General features: G+C 43.5%; 1 protein-coding gene across 2 annotated transcripts in view; it reads left to right on the top strand.

The window, feature by feature from the left end:
- Positions 1 to 20,518, top strand: part of Pard6g (par-6 family cell polarity regulator gamma) — a 69,641-nt gene that overhangs the window by 25,328 nt on the left and 23,795 nt on the right. For both annotated transcript variants that reach the window (XM_048363226.1, XM_048363225.1), the window contains one exon: positions 6,368 to 6,590. In XM_048363226.1, the coding sequence (XP_048219183.1) occupies positions 6,368 to 6,590 (223 nt within the window). The remainder of the gene's footprint in view (positions 1 to 6,367; positions 6,591 to 20,518) is intronic.

Here is a 20,518-nt window from a genome sequence, read left to right as displayed (position 1 = left end):
AATTAATTACATTCATATTATTGTTCAACCCCTACCCATCTTCAGAACATATTATGACTAGCAAAACTGAAACTGCTTCCATTAAAAATTGACTTGGGGCTGGGGATATGGCCTAGTGGCAAGAGCGCTTGCCTCGTATACATGAGGCCCTGGGTTCGATTCCCCAGCACCACATATACAGAAAATGGCCAGAAGTGGCGCTGTGGCTCAAGTGGCAGAGTGCTAGCTTTGAGCAAAAAAGAAGCCAGGGACAGTGCTCAGGCCCTGAGTCCAAGGCCCAGGACTAGCAAAAAAAAAAAAAAAAAAAAAAAAAAAAAATTGACTTGGGTTGGGAAGGTGGCTCAGTGGTAGAATGTTTGCCTAACATGCATGAAAGACCTTAGGTTCTATTTCTCAGTACCATATCGACAGAAAAAGTTGGAAGTGGCACTGTGGCTCAAGTTGTAGAGTACTAGCCTTGAGCAAAAGAAGCTTAGAGACAGTGTCCAGGCCCTGAGTTCAAGCCCCATGACTGGCATAATAATAATAATAATAATAATAATAATAATAATAATAATAATAATAAAATAGTAAAAATAAATAAAAATAAAAATTGACTTTCTTCTTGCTAGCCTCTGGCAACTGGCATTCTAATTAGTGATTTGATACTACCATTATACATTGAAATAGAGCAAACATTCTTTTTTGTGATCAGAAATTTTACATTTTTCTTTTCCCCTCTGATTTTCTTTGCCATTATTCCATTATTCTTTTTTTTTTGGGGGGGGGGGGTGGGCCAGTCTGAACTCAGGGCCTGGGCACTGCCCTTAAGCTCAAGGCTAGCATTCTTTTTTTTTTTTTTTTGGCCAGTCCTGGGGCTTGGACTCAGGGCCTGAGCACTGTCCCTGGCTTCTTCTTGCTCAAGGCTGGCACTCTGCCACTTGAGCCACAGCGCCACTTCTGGCCATTTTCTGTATATGTGGTGCTGGGGAATTGAACCTAGGGCCTCATGTATACGAGGCAAGCACTCTTGCCACTAGGCCATATCCCCAGCCCCATCAAGGCTAGCATTCTTGAACCACAGTGCCACTTCTGGCTTTTTCTGTCTATGTGGTATTGAGTGCTTTTACTCTGTTGTTTTGTTCTAACAATTTATAGTTGATATCCATCATTTTTCCTGCAACAAAAATGTTTATATAAGTTGGATGTTGAAGCGCTTTTCACATGGCTGTACTTGTTCAAACTATTTCCCAAACAATTGTGTAACAGGATAAAGTTTTAGTTTGCTAGGTGAACGTTAATTCTTTTTTTTTTTTTGGCTAGTCCTGGGGCTTGGACTCAGTGCCTGAGCACTGTCCCTGGCTTCTTTTTTTGCTCAAGGCTAGCACTCTGCCACTTGAGCCACAGCGCCACTTCTGGCCATTTTCTGTATATGTGGTGTTGGGGAATCGAACCCAGGGCCTCATGTATATGAGGCAAGCACTCTTGCCACTAGGCCATATCCCAGCCCAGGTGAACGTTAATTCTAAAGACTAAATGCATCAATAATATGCAGCTATGATCCCAGCACTTAAGAAGCCAAGGCAGGAAGATCACCTAAGTCCAGGAATTCAAGATTGGACTGGGCAATGCAGAGACCTCATCTTAAAAAACAAAACAAAACAAAAAAATGGTGGGGAGGCTAGGATGGTAAATTAGAAATTATTACAATAAAAAAGGGCTGGGATGTAGCTCAGTGGCAAAGTGATTGCCTAGCAAGTGCAATGTCCTGGGTTCGATCCCCAGTACTAAAAAAGAAAAGACAAAAAAATACAGTTAAAAAAAACCCAACCAGAAATTATTACAGTAAAAAAATTAAATGGATTCCTTTTTTTTTTTATCAAATCATGATTGAAACAGGTATAAAACTAGATAGTTAGAATCCACTCAAACGAAATACTTAAAAAATCTTTAGTTCATGGAAAGTCTTTATTGATAAATGACTGGAGCAGCATCATTTCCTCAGCTATTTTTCATTGTTGTGGATGTCAACACCAGTGTAGGCTTTGTTTACATAAACAAACCAAATGTTCACAGAGTGATCCTGTGAGGGCAGAAGAAGGAAGGGTTTCTGCATTCTCAGGAGGGTGAAGGTCTCCTGGGTAAGCAGGTGGGCAAAAATAAGAGCTTGTGGAGTAGTCTATCATCAAAATTAGTTAGATACTGCTCAATGACAGTTTAAATAAAACAACTTAGTTTTGTTGAAGGAAAATAATTGGAAATCACTTGAATTACAAAATGCATTGCCTGATCATTAAAGCCATATATTTTTCAAATTTCCCTGAAGTAAGTAAAAAGGGCTTTGCCCAGAATTATGTATCAGTAAATTATACTTACTGATTCCTTCATTTGGAAACCTCTTGTTTAATATGGTGCTATGGTGAAATACTATCTTTCAATAAATTTTTTGTTGTTTTTCAGGACTGAAAATTGATTGAGCTTAAGGTTTCATCTTGGCTAGACAGGCACTCTATAGAGCTGAGTCATTCCTCCTTCCCAATACACTGCATTTATCATATCACATTTCACACTTTTTGTCAAAACTTTGGAGTTCAGGGGCTGGGGATATAGCCTAGTGGCAAGAGTGCCTGCCTCGGATACACGAGGCCCTAGGTTCGATTCCCCAGCACCACATATACAGAAAACGGCCAGAAGCGGCGCTGTGGCTCAAGTGGCAGAGTGCTAGCCTTGAGCGGGAAGAAGCCAGGGACAGTGCTCAGGCCCTGAGTCCAAGCCCCAGGACTGGCCAAAAAAAAAAAAAAAAAAAAAAAAAAACTTTGGAGTTCATTAGCTATGAAGCAGGTTCATTGTGCATCCAGGCAATGAAACCTACCACATGGCCAGATACAAAGCAAATTTGTTTTGTCTCAGGAAAGGACAAATTAGGAAAATTTAACCCGTGAAGATATATTTTTGAAGGAAAATGATTAAAATACTGAGGAACACATTGTGCTGCATCTGGGGTGGTTACTAAGTACAGCTGAGGTAGAAATGTTCTACAACTTGGTGTGTAAAGTAGGTGTGCCCTTCAGGTGCTGAGTGTGTGTGGTTTCTGCTGGGGACTCTGGTAAGAGCTACATACATCAAAGTCAGAGCGGCACCTCCAGATTTCATTATACTTGGTTTCATTCATTTTATACTTGGTGAAAACAAGGCTGTTTGCTGATGCAGAAGTTAGCTTTAAGAAACAGGAAAGATGATAGTTGTCCATTTGTAAAAAAAATGTTTTATGATTTGATTGGATAGCTGAATCTAAAAGAAATGACAAAGTTTACATTATAGTCTTTATCCCTTCTATCTGAAAGCTTTGTGATCCCTTTGTTTGAATGAATCTGCGTGGTCCACATCCTGTGCCTGAAGGCCATGTCCATGGGTATTCAGTATATCAATATTCAGTATGGATAGGTGATGTGCTAGTCTGGATGATAGGTGCTGGGGTTTTGAGGGTTTGCTTTGCACCTCTAATACAAACAGAGGCCAGAAGCAAGCTCTTCCTTCTGATACTTCCAGGGCATAACACAATCAGAGCTGTGACTTATTAGATACTGGTTCTGCAAATGCACTTCTTTCCCTTGGAGTAGGTGGAGGAGATTGCCTTTGTTTTATGGTCTTTAAATCGGTGTACAAAGAGGTTGCCATGTAATAATGTGTCTTGATCAATGTCACCCCTTTCAACACTCTCATACTTCCCTCCTAACCCAGCCCTTCCCTCACTTTTCTTAATTTTGTAGGATACATATTGAATTCTTTTTTTTTTTTTTTGTCCAGTCCTGGGCCTTGGGCTCAGGGCCTGAGCACTGTCCCTGGCTTCTTTTTGCTCAAGGCTAGCACTCTGCCACTTGAACCACAGTGCTACTTCTGGCCATTTTCTACATATGTGGTGCTTGGGAATCGAACCCAGGGCCTCATGTATAGGAGTCAAGCACTCTTGCCACTAGGCCATATCCCCAGCCCCCATATTGAATTCTTTTTTTTTGGCCAGTCCTGGGCCTTGGACTCAGGGCCTGAGCACTGTCCCTGGCTTCCTTTTGCTCAAGGCTAGCACTCTGCCACCTGAGCCACAGCGCCCCTGCTGGCCGTTTTCCATATATGTGATGCTGGGGAATCAAACCGAGAGCTTCATGTGATGGAGGCAAGCACTCTTGCCACTAGGCCATATTCCTAGCCCCCATATTGAATTATTGACTGCATTCTTTACTCTCTTTTTAATCTTCATTTGTCTACCCCTCTCCCTTTGACCCTGCTGTTGAAGGTAGTTTTTCTCAAACTAGAATTTTGAATTGTCCCATTGTTGAGTGCCTGGGCTAGTACAGATGGACAAGAGGTAGCCTAAGGAAGCAGTGACAGGAGCTGCACTTAGGTACTCCAGTCTTCACACATTATCCTTGGCAGCTGGTGGCCTATCCCTTTACCCAGTGGCTCTCTGTGTGGTCTTTGACCACTGACATCAGCTTATCCGGGGAACTTACTGGAAACATAAAGTCTGGGACCACACTCCAAACTCTTAGAGCCCTCAGGTTATCTGATGTAACTCCCAATAGTTTGAGATGGTTATATATCTAGATTGGTGTGTCCAGATTATATAATGAATAGTTTTATGTAATATTAGACATTTAATTCTTGTATGTTTGGACCCCATTTAATTAGTTTTCAGTTATACTAAAGATTGTCCTGAACCAAGACTTTCAGGTCTTGTATATCTCAAGAGGTTAGTCACAGGCACTGTTCTGAGTTCCTCTCAGGTGGCTGTTAAGCTCTCTGGAAAGTTGAGTTGGAATCAGGGTATGCAGGAAAAGAGATTAGTGCCTGGGTATTTCTCAGTTGCGGCCATTGAGTTACAGTCTAAAAGAGGGAGTCTAATATGTCTTTTGAAGAGAGACTGGCTCTTTTCACCAATCAAAGCCCACCACTCTTTCTCCTTTGACTTGGGGAGCAGGCCTTACATCTTGGTCATCCATATTTCCAGATTTCCTTCCACTTTGATCCTTTTTAAGTAAGACCATCTGATCTTATTAAAAACAAATCAGGAAGTAGTGCTATGGCTCAAATCCTTGCGCAAAAGAACTCAAGGACAGCACCCAGGTCCTGATTTCAAGCCCAAGACTGACAAAAAAAAAAAAAAAAAGGCAATTCAGGGTGTTTCTTAAAATATCTGTCAGGGCATCCCTTTGCCTTATTAAAAAGTACAGAAGGGTACTTGCTGTCCTGCTTGAGTTTTCTTTTCTTTTTTTTTTTTTTTTTGGCCAGTCCTGGGCCTTGGACCCAGGGCCTGAGCACTGTCCCTGGCTTCTTCCCGCTCAAGGCTAGCACTCCACCACTTGAGCCACAGCGCCGCTTCTGGCCGTTTTCTGTGTATGTGGTGCTGGGGAATCGAACCTAGGGCCTCGTGTATCCGAGGCAGGCACTCTTGCCACTAGGCTATATCCCCAGCCCCCTGCTTGAGTTTTCTGAGCCCTGCTGCAGTGCTATTTGTACCTTCCTCAGTAGCTTGAAGATTCCTGTCATCAGCATAGACTCCATGTCTTCCACATCTGAATTTTGTATATGTGTGTGTGTTTGTGTGTAGTGGTTCTGGGGCTTGAACTAAGAGCTTGGTCACTGTCCCTTAGCGTTTTCAGTCAAGGGTTGCACACTACCTCTTGAGCCACAGTTCTACTTCCATCTTTTTGGTTAATTAGAAATAACAGTCTCAGGGCTGGGGATATGGCCTAGTGGCAAGAGTGCTTGCCTCCTATACATGAGGCCCTGGGTTCAATTCCCCAGTACCACATATACAGAAAACGGCCAGAAGTGGCGCTGTGGCTCAAGTGGCAGAGTGCTAGCCTTGAGCAAAAAGAAGCCAGGGACAGTGCTCAGGCCCTGAGTCCAAGCCCCAGGACTGGCAAAAAAATAAATAAATAAATAACAGTCTCATAGACTTGCCTGCCTGGGCTGGCTTCAAACAAGGATCCTGAGATCTCAGCTTCCTCTAGTTTTACAGGTATGACCCGTTGGTGCCTGGAGCACATCTGGATTTATAATAGACCATGGCACTGCTTTTCCAACAAGCTGAGCCCAAAAGGCTGTCCAATCCTGTACTTAGGATCTTGCCCATGTGAACAAAGAGCCATCCCTGGGTCAATGGAGCCAAGGCATCTGCTCCTTGATCAGGGCCTTTCCATTTCTTTGATGTCCTTTTTCCTGCCTAATAATTTCTAGTTTGTTCCATATCAGTTATAAGAGCACAACATATTGGCTACTCTGTTTCAGGGACTCATGGAGACTTGTAACTATTTACTTATTCTGTGAACAAACTATACTTTCACCTGGCTGACTCTTTTTATACCTGTCCCTGTGTCTTGCTTTGTAGTTTGGGGCTGAATTCCGGAGGTTCTCCTTGAACCGTCATAAGCCTGGGAAGTTTGAAGATTTCTACCAGCTGGTTGTGCATACCCATCACATCTCCAACACTGAGGTGACCATTGGCTATGCAGATGTGCACGGTGATCTGCTACCTATCAACAACGATGACAATTTCTGCAAAGCAGTCTCGAGTGCAAATCCTCTGCTCAGAGTCTTCATCCAGAAACGAGGTACAAGGAAGCTGAGCTGCCTTGCATGTTTAACAGTCATTTAAGAAAAAAAAATGCAGTTTCTAATTTTGTATGGCATAATGGGACAAGATTTTGACTTCTGTCCTATAGTAGTAGATTGTGTGTGTACACATACGTGCATGTATGCTGGTGTTTAAACACTATCCCTTAGATTTCTATCTTAAGGCTGGTGTTCTACCACCTGAGCCATACCTCTACTTCCAGCTTTTTTTTTTTATGATTAATTGGAGCTAAGAGTTTCACGGACTTTTCTGCGCAGGCTGGCTTCAAACTAGGATCCTTAGATCTCAGTTTCCTGAGTTAGCTAGAATCGTAGGCATAGGCCACCAGAGCCTGATCAGATTTTTTTTTGTGCTAGTCCTTGGGCTTAAACTCAGGGCCTGGGCACTATCCTTGTGGGTTTTGTTGTTGTTGTTGTTGTTGTTGTTGTTGTTGTTTTTCTCAAGGCTGGCACTCTACCACTTGAGCCATGGCTCCACTCGGCTTTTTTGGCTGGTTAATTGGAGATAAGAGTTTCATGGGGGCTGGGGATATAGCCTAGTGGCAAGAGTGCCTGCCTCGGATACACGAGGCCCTGGGTTCGATTCCCCAGCACCACATATACAGAAAACGGCCAGAAGCGGCGCTGTGGCTCAAGTGGCAGAGTGCTAGCTTTGAGCGGGAAGAAGCCAGGGACAGTGCTCAGGCCCTGAGTCCAAGGCCCAGGACTGGCCAAAAAAAAAAAAAAAAAAAGAGTTTCATGGGCTTTTCTGCTTTTCTGTCTTTGAACCACTCTCCTCAAGTCTCAGCCAGCTAAATAGCTAGGATTACAGGCATAAGCCTCTAGAACCCAGCCTAGCTAGATTTTTAAAAATATTTTGATGAACATTACTTTATTTTTTAATGTAAATATATTTATTCTTAATATAAATGTATTTATTTTTAATATATATAAATTCTTAGAGCAAAGTTTGATAAACTGAATTTCATTCAAATGAATACTTAATAAACAGTATTAAAAAATGATATGGCCACATCCTAAGCAAGAATACATTCACAATACATATACCTAACCAAAAGCTTGTACCTACAATACATTAGGCACTTTTGAACAAATGTAGCAACAGTACTCAACACTATGTTGAAAATGAGCTGCACAACTTGTGGTTGGCATCAAGAGGGAAAAACTGGGAGAGACCAAAGGAAGGGGTAACATTGTCCAGAAAGAAATGTACTCAATGACCTGTGATTTATGAAACCATTACCCCCTATATGTCACACTTATAATAGCAATAAAAAATAAAAATTCAAAAAATAACTCTTGAAACCTAAGAGTAAAGAGCAAAATAGTTCAAGTAAAAGAATAGGTCCCACTGCTCAGGCAAGATGGCTCCCAGGGTCCAGCAGCCAAGGAGAGCTGTACATGACAGATGGTGGGAGGGATGCACAGCCGCACAGGCTCAGAGCTGGTGAGAGGAAGGCAAGTGGCCCTGGGTGGAAGCGACACTCAAATGATGCCACTTTGAAAGCCAATATTCTTCGGTATTAGGAGAGATGCTAAGAAATAGTTGGGGCAGCGGGAAGTAAATGAAATTTAAGCAACTCCAAGTTGCTATGTATATATATGACCCAAGTAGTACACCACCAGATGTGATCAAGCCATATAAATTTCCTTAAGTAGAACTCACTCTTGATGCCAAGACTATTTTATTTTTCTGTCTGCTTAGTCAAGTGTAGTGTAATGCTCTTTATTAGGTCTGTTTAGCCAAGATACCTCCTCTTGAGGCCTCTACCCAGGAGTTTTCCTTAAAAGCTGAAAATTTCCCCTTCTCCTCTCACTTTCCCAGGAGTTACTTAGTCAGCTTAGCACCCTGAAGCCCAGACAACCACAGGAGCCACCCTGTGCACCAAGGGACCTCAGACTATACCTTTAGTTATCCATATAGCTACCTTGAAACTCATTTCTTCTTACTGCACAGAATCCATTAGCAGATAGCCCCTTCCTCTTTCACGACCTGCTTGCCTGCTGTATAACTCTTCAGCCTGTAAGTGAATGTGGGATTCTAGCTCTTTGCTGTAGACTCCCCTCTGCAGGCTTTGCCCCAGTAAACCTGTGGTGGCATTGGGCCATCTCCGTGTGTGTGTGTGTGTGTGTGTGTGTGTGTGTGTGTGTGTGTGTGTGTGTATTAGAATATGTATGGATTACATAAGGAATCTCATTTATTTTTTTATATAGTTTGTTCATAGGAAGTTCATAAAATATGGTTGTTCTTGTTGTTTTTTCAACTATTTGACTATGCACTGCACTCTGTGAGAGAAATTCTGTCCAGGGAAGTTTGCTTATTTTCAGGGCTTTTAGCATCTTTTGTAGAATTTGCCATGTCCAACTTGCATTTGGCCTCCAAGGGACCCCAAAAAGTAGACAGCAGCTGTCAATGAAAGAGTTGAGTCTTCCCAGTCCCCAATATCTCAGCATATTTGAAGGGGAAAATCCCAAAAACACATTCAACAGGGTGCATTTAACAATGGCTTATGAAGAGCAGTCCTTCCACAATGAGAATGCTCCAACTCTGCTTCGGTCCCAGTGTTGGCTGGAGAGGCATGTTCCTGACATCTGTTTCACACATAGGATGTGGTGTAGACTGTCCAGTGAGGTGGAGACCTTTCCACTAGGTCAAATTTTTGCAGTCATGTATTTTCCCCATGTGAATGAGATAAGTGCAAAAAATGATACTTGGGCTGTGCCTGAAACACTCCTCTTAATGAAAGCATATAGTATATAAATATGGGTATACGGATGGATATTAGTTGATGGCCTTAGGGCTCTGGCCTTCTGTCAGTTGGCTCCTAAAATCCTTTCTTTCCGGAGAGAAATCATATCTTATGACAGACTTGCTGGCAAAGAAAACTGCACACAAGATAAAAGCTTGGAGCTTAGACATCACTGTCATCATATTTAAGGAAATGTGTTTATTAATTGTAGCCTGATGTTGGAGTAAAAAGTGATGTGGACACAAAAGTTATGTGGACACAGCAATGCCATTCACTTTCACAAGTCTCTACACCTCTGGAAGTTTCTTTTCTTCACCCAGGCATCTTCCATCTTCCCCAAAAAAGGTGGTTAAGGACTCTTTCTGACCAATGCACCAAATGTAATAGGGTCCTTCCAAGGGAGGGGACCACAAATGTAATGGGGTCCCAGGGCGGGGGATCTCCCATCCCTCCAAGAGCCCACCACTCAGAGACAGTCTTAAGTAAAAAGATGGATTTATTGGGGAAGTAAAAAGTATACTGACCGGCCAGGGTCATGGCCCAGACTTGGGAGCTGGGACTGCAACCGTAAAAAGCAGACTGGCTGGCCAGGGCCGCAGCCCAGACTTGGGAGATGGGACCACACGCCCATTACTTTCTTTTAAATGCTCAAAATTAGTTAAACTACATTTCCACCTTAACTAGTGTTGACAGCGAGACATGTAGCCACTATGCTACCCTCATGTTGCCACTACAGCTTTACTCACTGTGTCCCTAGTTAGCTGTCCATACTGACATTGATTTCAAATAAAAACTGTGTAACTGTAACACATGAAAAAGTCAGCATTCTTTATATATTCTGAAATAAGTCCAAACTACATTTAGAAAATTTAATCCGCCACTCACAATAATCTTTTCTCCCAAACCTCATAAGAGCACAACAGTAAAATGACAGGGCAGTGTCCTTTGCAAGGGTAGTTATAAAATCAACAACAGAACCCATAGTGTGTGGATAAAGTGTGCCCATGTAAAGACTGGACGTGAGTGTGCACAGCAGCACTGTTCACTAACACAACCCTAAATGTCCACTAGCTGATGAGTGGATAACAGAACACATATATTCATAGAAGTTTCCTGGCCATAAAAAGAAGAAGCCATAAGGAATGAAGTACTGACATATGCCTCAGTGTGAAGCTGAGCTCAGAAATACTGCTAGGCACCCAAGGCTACTTTTTGTGAACCTCATTATTCAGAGGTTCTGTATTTGCAAATTCGTCTACTTACTGAATTTTATTTCTAACTTCAAATCAGTACTCACCGTGGTTTTGTGGTCATTTGAGGATATGCGCCAAGAAGTAGAAAATTGGAGTCACCAGATATGCACCTTCTCAGCCGAGATGGAATACAATGAGGCTCTGTTTTCTATCTTAGCTCCTATGATAAGCCAACATCATTGTTACAGTCTATTCAATGTCACTGTTTGCCCAAGTCTTTTTTGTGTGTCTGGTTGATGATTTTGCTGTTTCAAGTTGCCCCAAGCATAAGGATGAAGTGTTGTCTAGTGTCCTCAGCATCGGAGTCTGTGATATGCCTCTTGTAGATGTGGGTGCTAGAGAAGCTTAGTTAAGAAACGCTGGCCTTGAGTTCAACACTTTTGACTCAACAGTGCTTAGTAACTAAGGTGTCTTTAAACAAGACACATGGAAAACAGGATGACATATCAACTGGTTGTTGAAAATGTTACGACCAGAATCTTGTAATCACCTGACCCTGTCTTTCCCCAGGAATCATGACTCCATATTTATTAGTTCATCGTTTGCATTGATGTTGCAGAGCACAATCAGCTGTATGTGAAAGGTAGAATAAGCACATCTTAAGGACAAAAAGTTAATTTACAGCTGCTACCATGAGAAAAGGGAGAACTAGAAGTTTGGAATTTCTTTGAGGAGTGATAGAAATGTTCTAGAACCAGAGATCTTTGTAAGTATGAACTTGTGTACTTAATGGAAAAACTTAAACTATATCTCAGTAAAGTTGTTAAAGAGAAGAGAAAGGTACTAGGGCTGGCTGTTGACAGCAGGCTCAGAGCACTTTCCTAGTCTAAAGCCACAGGCCTTAGAGAGGGTTCTAAGCCTGTCTTCAGCTTTTATTTCCAGAATTTGGCCATACTTAACATGTGTGAATACCTTGATTTTAAAATGTTTTCTTAAAAAAATAATCTCCTCCCCTGGTAGTAAAGAATGTCCTGTATCCTCTGCTAGGCCCCAGGTATGAGATGTGACCCTATGAGTTGTGCCCAGGTGCAAGCTTTGTGCGGGTGTGAGCCATATCCAGGTGTGAGCCATAGCTAGATATGAGTGGTGTTCTGGATGTGTGCTGTGCCCAAGTGGGGGTACATGGTCTCTTTCATCCTCAACAGAAATGAAGCTAGCAGAACTAAACAGGATTTTTCTGTACCTTGTACTTTATCACGAGTAGAAAGCACAGACATTTTTCTATCATGTGAGACTTATATGCAGATGTCTTATGTGAATTATCCCATATGAAATAATATTTTTAAACAATGACACATTATATAATGCTTAATAAGAAAAAAAAGCACCTGTACAGTTGTATCACACCTTAGCACTCTGGTAGTTATGGTAAACATAATTTAGTCCAAATGCAATGCCCTATATTTTATTGTGTTTTGAAGCAGAATTTGAGAAGATGTTCCAAAATTCCATTACTACAGGGCAAAAAGAGACAGCATTTGGGGCCCAGACAGCAGACTAGGAGTGATCTGGCTTTCCTCCTCCTGGGACAAAAATGACCTCGCCTAGTCAAGAGACGGTTCTTTAAGGACTATGTGACCTTTCTGTCCACTGGAAGAGCGGGTGGAACCAAGAGACCAGGCCTTTGGCTCCAGTCCCGTGGGCTTCTTTCCTCTGTATTCACGGGCTTCTTCTGTCATTTTTCCAGGGCGATTGTTAGAATCTCTGGGCCTTTCCCTCTGGTAGATAGCAGCGACCACTCTGTCTTTCATGTTAATGCAATATCTGTGTTGAAAAGAAGAGCAGTAGCCCTAGGATAAAGTGGTCATGATGGAGGAGTCTAGACTGGTGTTCTCATGTCTGGGTTGCAGGACTGGAGAGTGTTAGGGACCAATTCTCTGATAATTATCTCTAAAATAATTTGTTTCCTTTGCAATTCCATGTGTTTCATGTCTTTACCTTTCCTCCAATGTCCCAAAGGTTCAAGAACATTTGGGAAGTTGGCCCTAGCTAGAGAACACAAGACCAAAACCAGAAAAGAATATTTAGAGTGTATCTTTCTAATTTTAGCAGAATAAACAGGAAATGAAAGCACTAACATCAATTGCATCAAATAAAATCCCTTCACACACAAGTAGAAGCAGGTCTTGTCTGTCTCCAGGCCTCATACAGGATGATGGAACCTGGGAAAGACTCTTGAAGTAAACATGATGTTGTACCCATGCATGTGACTGTTGTTCTGGACATTCTGGACTCTTGATTTTCTAGAATAAGGAGACCAACATTTGTAGATGCTAAGATTTATCAGAAGCTGTGTGAAGTTGTATTTGTGATTTCACTTAAGTAGATTGCTATGAAAAAAGTGATGTTCTTCAAAGTAAAATGTATAGGAGTATTAACACTGGTCACGGGCATTGGCAGATTTCAAAGTGTCAGGCTATGAAACCTGCTCATTGTGTTTTTCTTGGAGTCTTATATAATTGGTTTTAAGTTGGGGGCTTACTCCTTAGCAGGGATTTCTCAAGCTGTCAGCACCCACACGTTACTCTTTCCTCAGAGGTGTTGTTTCAGGGAACATTTGGTGAACTGGCCTTGTTAGTGTCTGTACCTATGGAGACAGGTGAGATCGGGCTCTCACCAGTCTGATGCAGGGGCACCTCACAAAACATGTGAGATTCTGTACTGAGTTTGATTGCTGGAAGCTTTTATGTTTAGAAGCTTTCTATTTTCTATTTTTTTAATTAAGAAAAGAAAGGCAAAAAGCTTCCTGCTGCCCCAGCGTGGGAACATGGAGAAAACCAGATGCCTGCAGGGCTGTCCTGGAGTGGGCGAGGGGAGAATGTGCTGATGCGGCTCTGAGACGCCACACAGCCCGAGGCACCCACCACTCAGAGGAATGCAGCCGCTCTGGGGTGCCCACTTGGGCCATTCTTCAGGCGACTGCCTGGCTGCTGACAATTCTCTTCCAGTAGCATTCATGGGGGAAACACTTGGAGCTGCTACGTTCTCCAGCAGTCCCAGCAGGGAGCCAGTTTGGAAATGGTGAGTGTTCATACTCACCAAACAGTGTGTTTTCCCAAGTCATTTACTCTCACATGTTCAACGCATCATATGTTTATAACTTGTAATCCTGCTTTCTAAACCTAACATGGTATAAACATTTCCTATCATTAAACACTTTGTAAAACTACTTTGTTTTGAAAGCTTTTTCTGCTATTAGTGTGTTTGTGAAAGGAAATTCAGTCAAAGAGGAAATATTCCCTTACCCTGAGGTGACATAGTTTGGCAGTGCATGCAGTTGGATGGAGTGTCACATAAGCAGATGGTTGTTGTATCCATGCTATGCAGAGGGCTTTGACTTGGTTTTATATTTTTGTGTGTCTTTCTGTAGATCTGCTTAGATAAGCATCCCTCTTTCATGGTGGACATGTCAGTTGTGTGAATCCAGCAGAATATCACCATCCCTTATTGATGAAAGTTTAAATTTACCAGTTTTTCATCACTAGAAGCCATGTTGAACATGTTTACATAGTTATCAGGTTGTCTGTAGGCTACATTAGTAAACTGTAGGGTGAACTGCTCTTGCCAGGTTAGGTTTTATATTTGAGTGCAGGTGTACTTCCAGTGTTCCTCTCAACAGAGCCTTAGGGTATCATTCAGAGATTGCTTCTTTTTCATGTGAAATAACATGTGTCTTTGAAGACAGCCATTGTATGACATATCAACTCATGGTCTTTGAATTTGCCTCTTGGATATAATTATGAAAACAAGACCTCTGCCAGCAGATAGAGCTGGCAGAGCTGAATGGTGGGCTCCCCACAGCCCTGGGAGCTCTGGGACTCCTCCTTTTCCCAGGTGCTATACTATAGTTCATGTCTGGCTTCCTGTTACATAGCTTCTTGGCAAGATGGATAATCAACATGTGAGAAGGTTGTGCTTGCTGGTATAATTTATAATCATCTTAATTAGACATTGTCATCAGTTATTTTTCTGTGACATTGTTAGTAGCTCACTGTGTGGTGATGAACACATCTACAAATTCCCCAGCTTAGGGATTTCTTTTCATGCTTAAGCCAGTGATGATCTGAAGTCAATTTTAGCCTGTTTGTGTTTGCAAGATTTATCTTTGAAACAAATCTTTTTTTTTTTTTGGCCAGTCCTGGGGCTTGGACTCAGGGCCTGAGCACTGTCCGTGGCTTCTTCTTGCTCAAGGCTAGCACTCTGCCACTTGAGCCACAGCGCCACTTCTGGCCATTTTCTGTATATGTGGTGCTGGGGAATCGAACCCAGGGCCTCATGTATACGAGGCAAGCACTGTTGCCACTAGGCCATATCCCCAGCCCTGAAACAAATCTTTTTTTTTTTTTTTTTTGGCCAGTCCTGGGCCTTGGACTCAGGGCCTGAGCACTGTCCCTGGCTTCTTCCCGCTCAAGGCTAGCACTCTGCCACTTGAGCCACAGCGCAGCTTCTGGCCGTTTTCTGTATATGTGGTGCTGGGGAATCGAACCTAGGGCCTCGTGTATACGAGGAAGGCACTCTTGCCACTAGGCTATATCCCCAGCCCGAAACAAATCTTTTAAAAGGAAGGAAGGAAGGAAGGAAGGAAGGAAGGAAGGAAGGAAGGAAGGAAGGAAAGAAAAAGAAAAGAAAAGCAGCATGCTCCTCAGATAATGCATCTAGACTGTGTTTCTGTTTCTGGAGTGGGTTAGAGTCATGTATGTTACTGGCTGTTTTTAGAAGGAAGGGATTCTTTGGCCACCTAGAATGGCTTCTGGGTACCTATACCCACAGCACCTAGCAGTAACACCATTCATGGCACAGGCAGCTCTGGGCCATTTGACTACACTGGAAGCCCATCCATTGATGAAATATTTCAGACATGTGAACTGGATGTTCATTTCTGATACCTCAAATGCTTTTTAATCTTTCCTACAGGTTAGGTCTCTACTGACAGGAACTGACCACTAAGTAAATGAAAAGTGAACACTATTGAGAAAAATCAAGCCTAGTGTCAGAGGTCCACTTCCAGGATGGGTTCTTAATCCAAAAATGGGTCCAATGCTGTGGGATAGTCCAATGGGGCTATGCTTCCTGAAGGTGTCAAGCAAGGCTCTGAGCCTGACTACCAGACTTTGTGCTGCAAAGGTTCCCCATTGTGCATCCCACTCTAGGAAGCAGGACCTGGCTCCTTCACCTCTGGAAGGCCCATGGGTAAGCTGACATCAGTGAGGTTTGGGAGAGACTTCTTACGCTGGTATGGATGAAGGGAAAACTCCACATTATATCATATTAAATATTGCCAGAAGTTGGCAGAATGAGATATGCAGCCCCTTGGACCTTTGCTTAGCTAGGGTGATTCTTAGCTTTTCAAGCCCTTGCTGGATGAGCAGCTATGGATATTGACTAGGATCATTGTCCTCCTTTCTCTGGAGTGTCCAACGTCAGGCAACCTGTACTTTATACTACTGTTAGAGATTTCCACAAAACATACAGCCTGTAGGCTGTCATTGTCACCATTACAAGCTGCCACTTCTTACTGGTGTGTTTACCCTGCCAGCAGTCTGATGGGATTGTGATGCACCTGTTGACAACTAGATTTCTAAGAAGCCTTCAGGTTGGTCAACTAGTTACAAGGCTGCCTTCACTTAGTAGACGCCTGCTGTATCCTTGGGACACTGAGATCTAGAATACCAAGGTTCTGTATTCTGAAAGTATCCATTGTCCCTCCCTGTGGCGGGTGCTGTGAAATAGGGTATGCCATAGGAATGGTAGCAGAAAGGAAACAATATGAGATGGGCTACCAAAGAGGTGTGGTTCTAAAGCTGTGTATGCCACCCACCCTAGACTTACGGTACAGTAGGCAAAGGTGGTAGTGGAGCCAGCAAATGCCTAAGAGCCTGCAATAGTAGATGCTCTCCAAGGAGCTAGAACTTAGGGTGGTTACGGAGAATTCTGGGAGCTGGTGAAGAAGTTAGGGAGCTCCTCAGTGGAAAGATCATCCCCACAGGCAGCTGCAGAGAAGAGGGCAGATAGGAGGCAACCAAAGAAAGCTACCAGACACAGGGAAATCTGAATTGCCTTGAGTAGAAGCAATTGTGGCATATCATGAAGCATGGCTGAAGCGTCATTTGTGAAAAGTGAGAGGTTGTTGTTAGGCTTTGGTCTTGTTCTTTCTTCCATTAAGCATTTCACCTTTGAGCCATTGTTGACAGAACCACATGCCAGATAACTCACAAAAGCACAGCCTAGAGGCTTCCTTTTCCTCTGTACCTGAATGTGATTATCATACTAACAAACTCGAGAGCCATTACGTTCTGAGTTGCTGGCCATTCTAATGGGCACCATGACTGTGCTAGGAGAGAGCTGGAAAAATGCTGGCCCTACAGACAGCATTCTGTAGGGATGGACAGTGTGAAGCATGTCCAGCCCTGTTTGCCAGAGGCCAGCCAGGAACCCACAGCTAGACTGAGCTTGTCTGGTCTCCTGCCCGGCCCTCTTCTTCCTCCTGCTACCAACTTCAAACTTGATAGGGATGTTGCAATCCAGCATTCCGCTCAGGGGGAGTCCTCAGATCACATCTCCATCTAGGTGAAGGCTGGCCACATGACCCACAGAACACCTTGCCTCCATTTCTCCATTCCATCAGTGCCACTCCCAACCTGTCTCTGCATCAGTCATCAGCTCCCAGAATTCTCTGTAACCATTCTGACTTCCAGATCCCTTAGACAACATTTCCTGTGCATTGGTTGGGTATTTCCAACCCCCAAGGATTGTAAACTGTACAGTCTGGGCTCACCTCAGCCCTGGGGACCAAGATCCCTGGATAAGGGCTGTAGCCCAGCTTCATTATGGCTCAGCTTGTTGTGGCTCTGAAAGTACATAGCAAGATTACTTACTTACTTACTTTACTTGGTCAGCTTACTGCTGACCAAGGATTTTTTAAATTATGCGATGTTCAAAACTACCCGAGTTGCATGCTTCTCCTTTGGCACAAGAAGGCCAACTGTAAACATATTCATCTAGTGTTGCTTGGATTGTGCATGGTGACCTGCTGCTGCTCCACCACAGAGAGGGCCGTGTCCCAAGCTTTGCTCTCCAGGACAGCCCTATCTTCTGAGTTGGAAACAAGCAGATTGCCTAGGAGCTGAAGGGGGCCTCAAGCCCCTCGCACCTCATGAAGAGCACATCAGAGAACCCTTGTTTTAGTGTGTGAGGGTAAAGAAATTTGCAGAAATGATAAAACTATACAAGTTTGGTGGCCAGAGATAAAAAAATTTCCACAGTGAACTCTTCTTTTCCAGAAACATGAGACTTAGATTTCCTCTCTCACGGCAGTTTCTTTTCCTGTTTGCCCCATTGCCATACTGTCCACCTCCCTGGTGGGAGGCTCAGCACAGGGCCATGGGGTCACCACCTGTGCCCTGCTCATCCCCTCCAGCCATTCTACTGCACTCAACAAACATGCAGATTAGAGATGAGAACTCCCATGGAGCTATTTGCTCCTGTTTTTGTGAAGCCCTCTTACTGGGTGTGGTATCCTGGCCCTGCCTGTGCACTCCAGCATTCCCACATGGGTTCTGCTTGGGTGGAAGTTAGGAGGGGCAACTTTATCAAATGGTAAAAATGAACATATCCTTGTTAGCTAACAATAGAGATTTGTTTTTTTTTTTATAATGGTAAAGTATACATAGCGTAAAATTTACCACCCATGTCATTTTCAGGTACACATTTCAGTGGCATTAAGCATATTGTTGTCCAGCCGCCACCCCCTTCCTCCAAAACTTTCAGTCTTTAGTACCTCCAGGTAAAAGTACTATAAAATAGCCCGTGGATATTTCACTGATATATCTAGAGTCTTGGTCTTGAATATTTCCAAATATGACAAGAGTGGGCCATTGGAGAAATAATTGTCCCTTGCTGAAGAATCATCGTGATCCCATAAGACTCTAGGCCCTTTCCCACTGGTGTCTGACCGTGATTACTCACCTCTGACTCCTCTGCACAGACAGACAAGACCTTGGGGGACAGGATGAGGAAGGCATGGGATGTGGGGAACAAGGACCTCCTATGATTGGACTAAGGCTGACAGTGCTAGGAGGACACTTCCTAGCTCTTGTCAGCGCCAGCCACTGTGGCCTATTGAACCAGGGAAAAATCCTGGCTGGGAAGAGAGTTCTCAAGATGCCAGTGCTATGTGCTGAATTTGTTGGAAGCAGGGCCCAGAACTGACAGTGCTGGTCCTTCTTATTCCAGAGAGCTGTAGAGCTTTCTCTCTAAACAATTTCCCTCTACTCCCAGATAGTTAAAGGGAGAGCCTAACCTACAAGATAGAAGAAGCCTCCCTTCCAGGAGGCATGCAGGATGCGGCAGCCAAGGATTATTGATTGCTTACTTTGGGGAACCCTTCAGATGGTGAGCCTCCTCTACAGGGACGCACAAAATCAGCCTTGTCACTCAACACCTTCCAAGATTTTTTTTTTTTTGACAGTCCTGGGGCTTGAACTCAGGGCCTGAGCGCTGTCCCTGGCTTTTTGCTCAAGGCTAGCACTCTGCTACTTTACTTGAGCCACAGTGCCACTTCTGGCTTTTTCTATATATGTGGTGCTGGGGAATCAAACCAGGGCTTCATAATGTATACAAGGCCATACTCTTGGCCATATTCCCAGCCCACGATTTTTTTTTTTTTTTTTTTTTTTTTTGCCAGTCCTGGGCCTTGGACTCAGGGCCTGAGCACTGTCCCTGGATTCTTTTTGCTCAAGGCTAGCACTCTGCCACTTGAGCCACAGCGCCACTTCTGGCCATTTTCTATATATGTGGTGCCGGGGAATTGGACCCAGGGCTTCATGTATGTGAGGCAAGCACTCTTGCCACTAGGCTATATTCCCAGCCCCCCAGCCCAAGATTTTTAATGATTCATTTAAATCTGAATGAAAACAATTTTTACGGTTTTACTTGCCTTTCACATTGAAGTCACTATGAAGATGACTGTGTGTTGAGGGTTGTCAACAACTTTTTGCCTTGGTATGTCTGGGAAATGAACCCTACCTTAGATCATCAAGCATCCATGCCTAAGAACATTCAGTTAATAAATATCCAGTCTCCCGCTAGTCAGAATCATAGGACTATGCAAGTGCTACAGGGTTGCAGTTCATATAATCCAACCCTCTTGTTTACACCCTGTCCCCTCCTTGAGTCCATGGTCTCCCCATTTAGAGCTACTCGGTGAAGGAGTTAGTACTCCCTTTGCAGAAACAAAGCTGAGTTCCAGAGAAGCTGTGTGACTTCCCAGAGCCACTTGGAATCAGGTGATGATAGGTCAGGACCACAGCCAGATCTGCTTCGAAAGCCCTGTGTCCTCCATGTCCCTCTCCAGACTGGAGTTATAAATGCATTTGTCATGTCTGTCTGGATACTTGGTGGGAGGATCTAGGTGTGTGCAAATCAGGCCTACAGGCTAGAGTTTCACTGTCCCAAGTGTCCTAGTCTGCATAATGTCCCTTGATAATGAAATTGTAGTCGTGCCCAACCCGCCAAAGATGGCCCATCTTTACAGCCTGCCACTCAGGGCCCTCCTTTGCTCGTGGGTCTAGATTACCATGGTGCATGGGAAGGCTGCTTTGAAACAGAGGAAGGTAACTTGTTAGGTTCTTTAAAATCTAGCATCTTCACATTACTGAATGAGAAACATCGAGTGCACTGCCCTTATTACAAAAGAATAGTACACAGATCTACATCCACATTGGCTCCTAATTGTGTAAATAGACTCTGGAATGATTCATAAACCAGAGAAAGTTCCAGCCTGGAGTGGTGAGCTTAAAGATGGAGAGTAATATTCATGGGTTTGGGGTTTCTTTGTGGGAGTGATGAAAACATTCTGAAATTAGACTGGCGGCTGCACAATTCTGGATGTGCAGATAACCACTG

Source organism: Perognathus longimembris, chromosome 15, assembly GCF_023159225.1.
Source record: "Perognathus longimembris pacificus isolate PPM17 chromosome 15, ASM2315922v1, whole genome shotgun sequence".
Lineage (NCBI taxonomy): Eukaryota > Metazoa > Chordata > Mammalia > Rodentia > Heteromyidae > Perognathus > Perognathus longimembris.
This window is presented reverse-complemented; position numbering and strand designations above follow the sequence as displayed.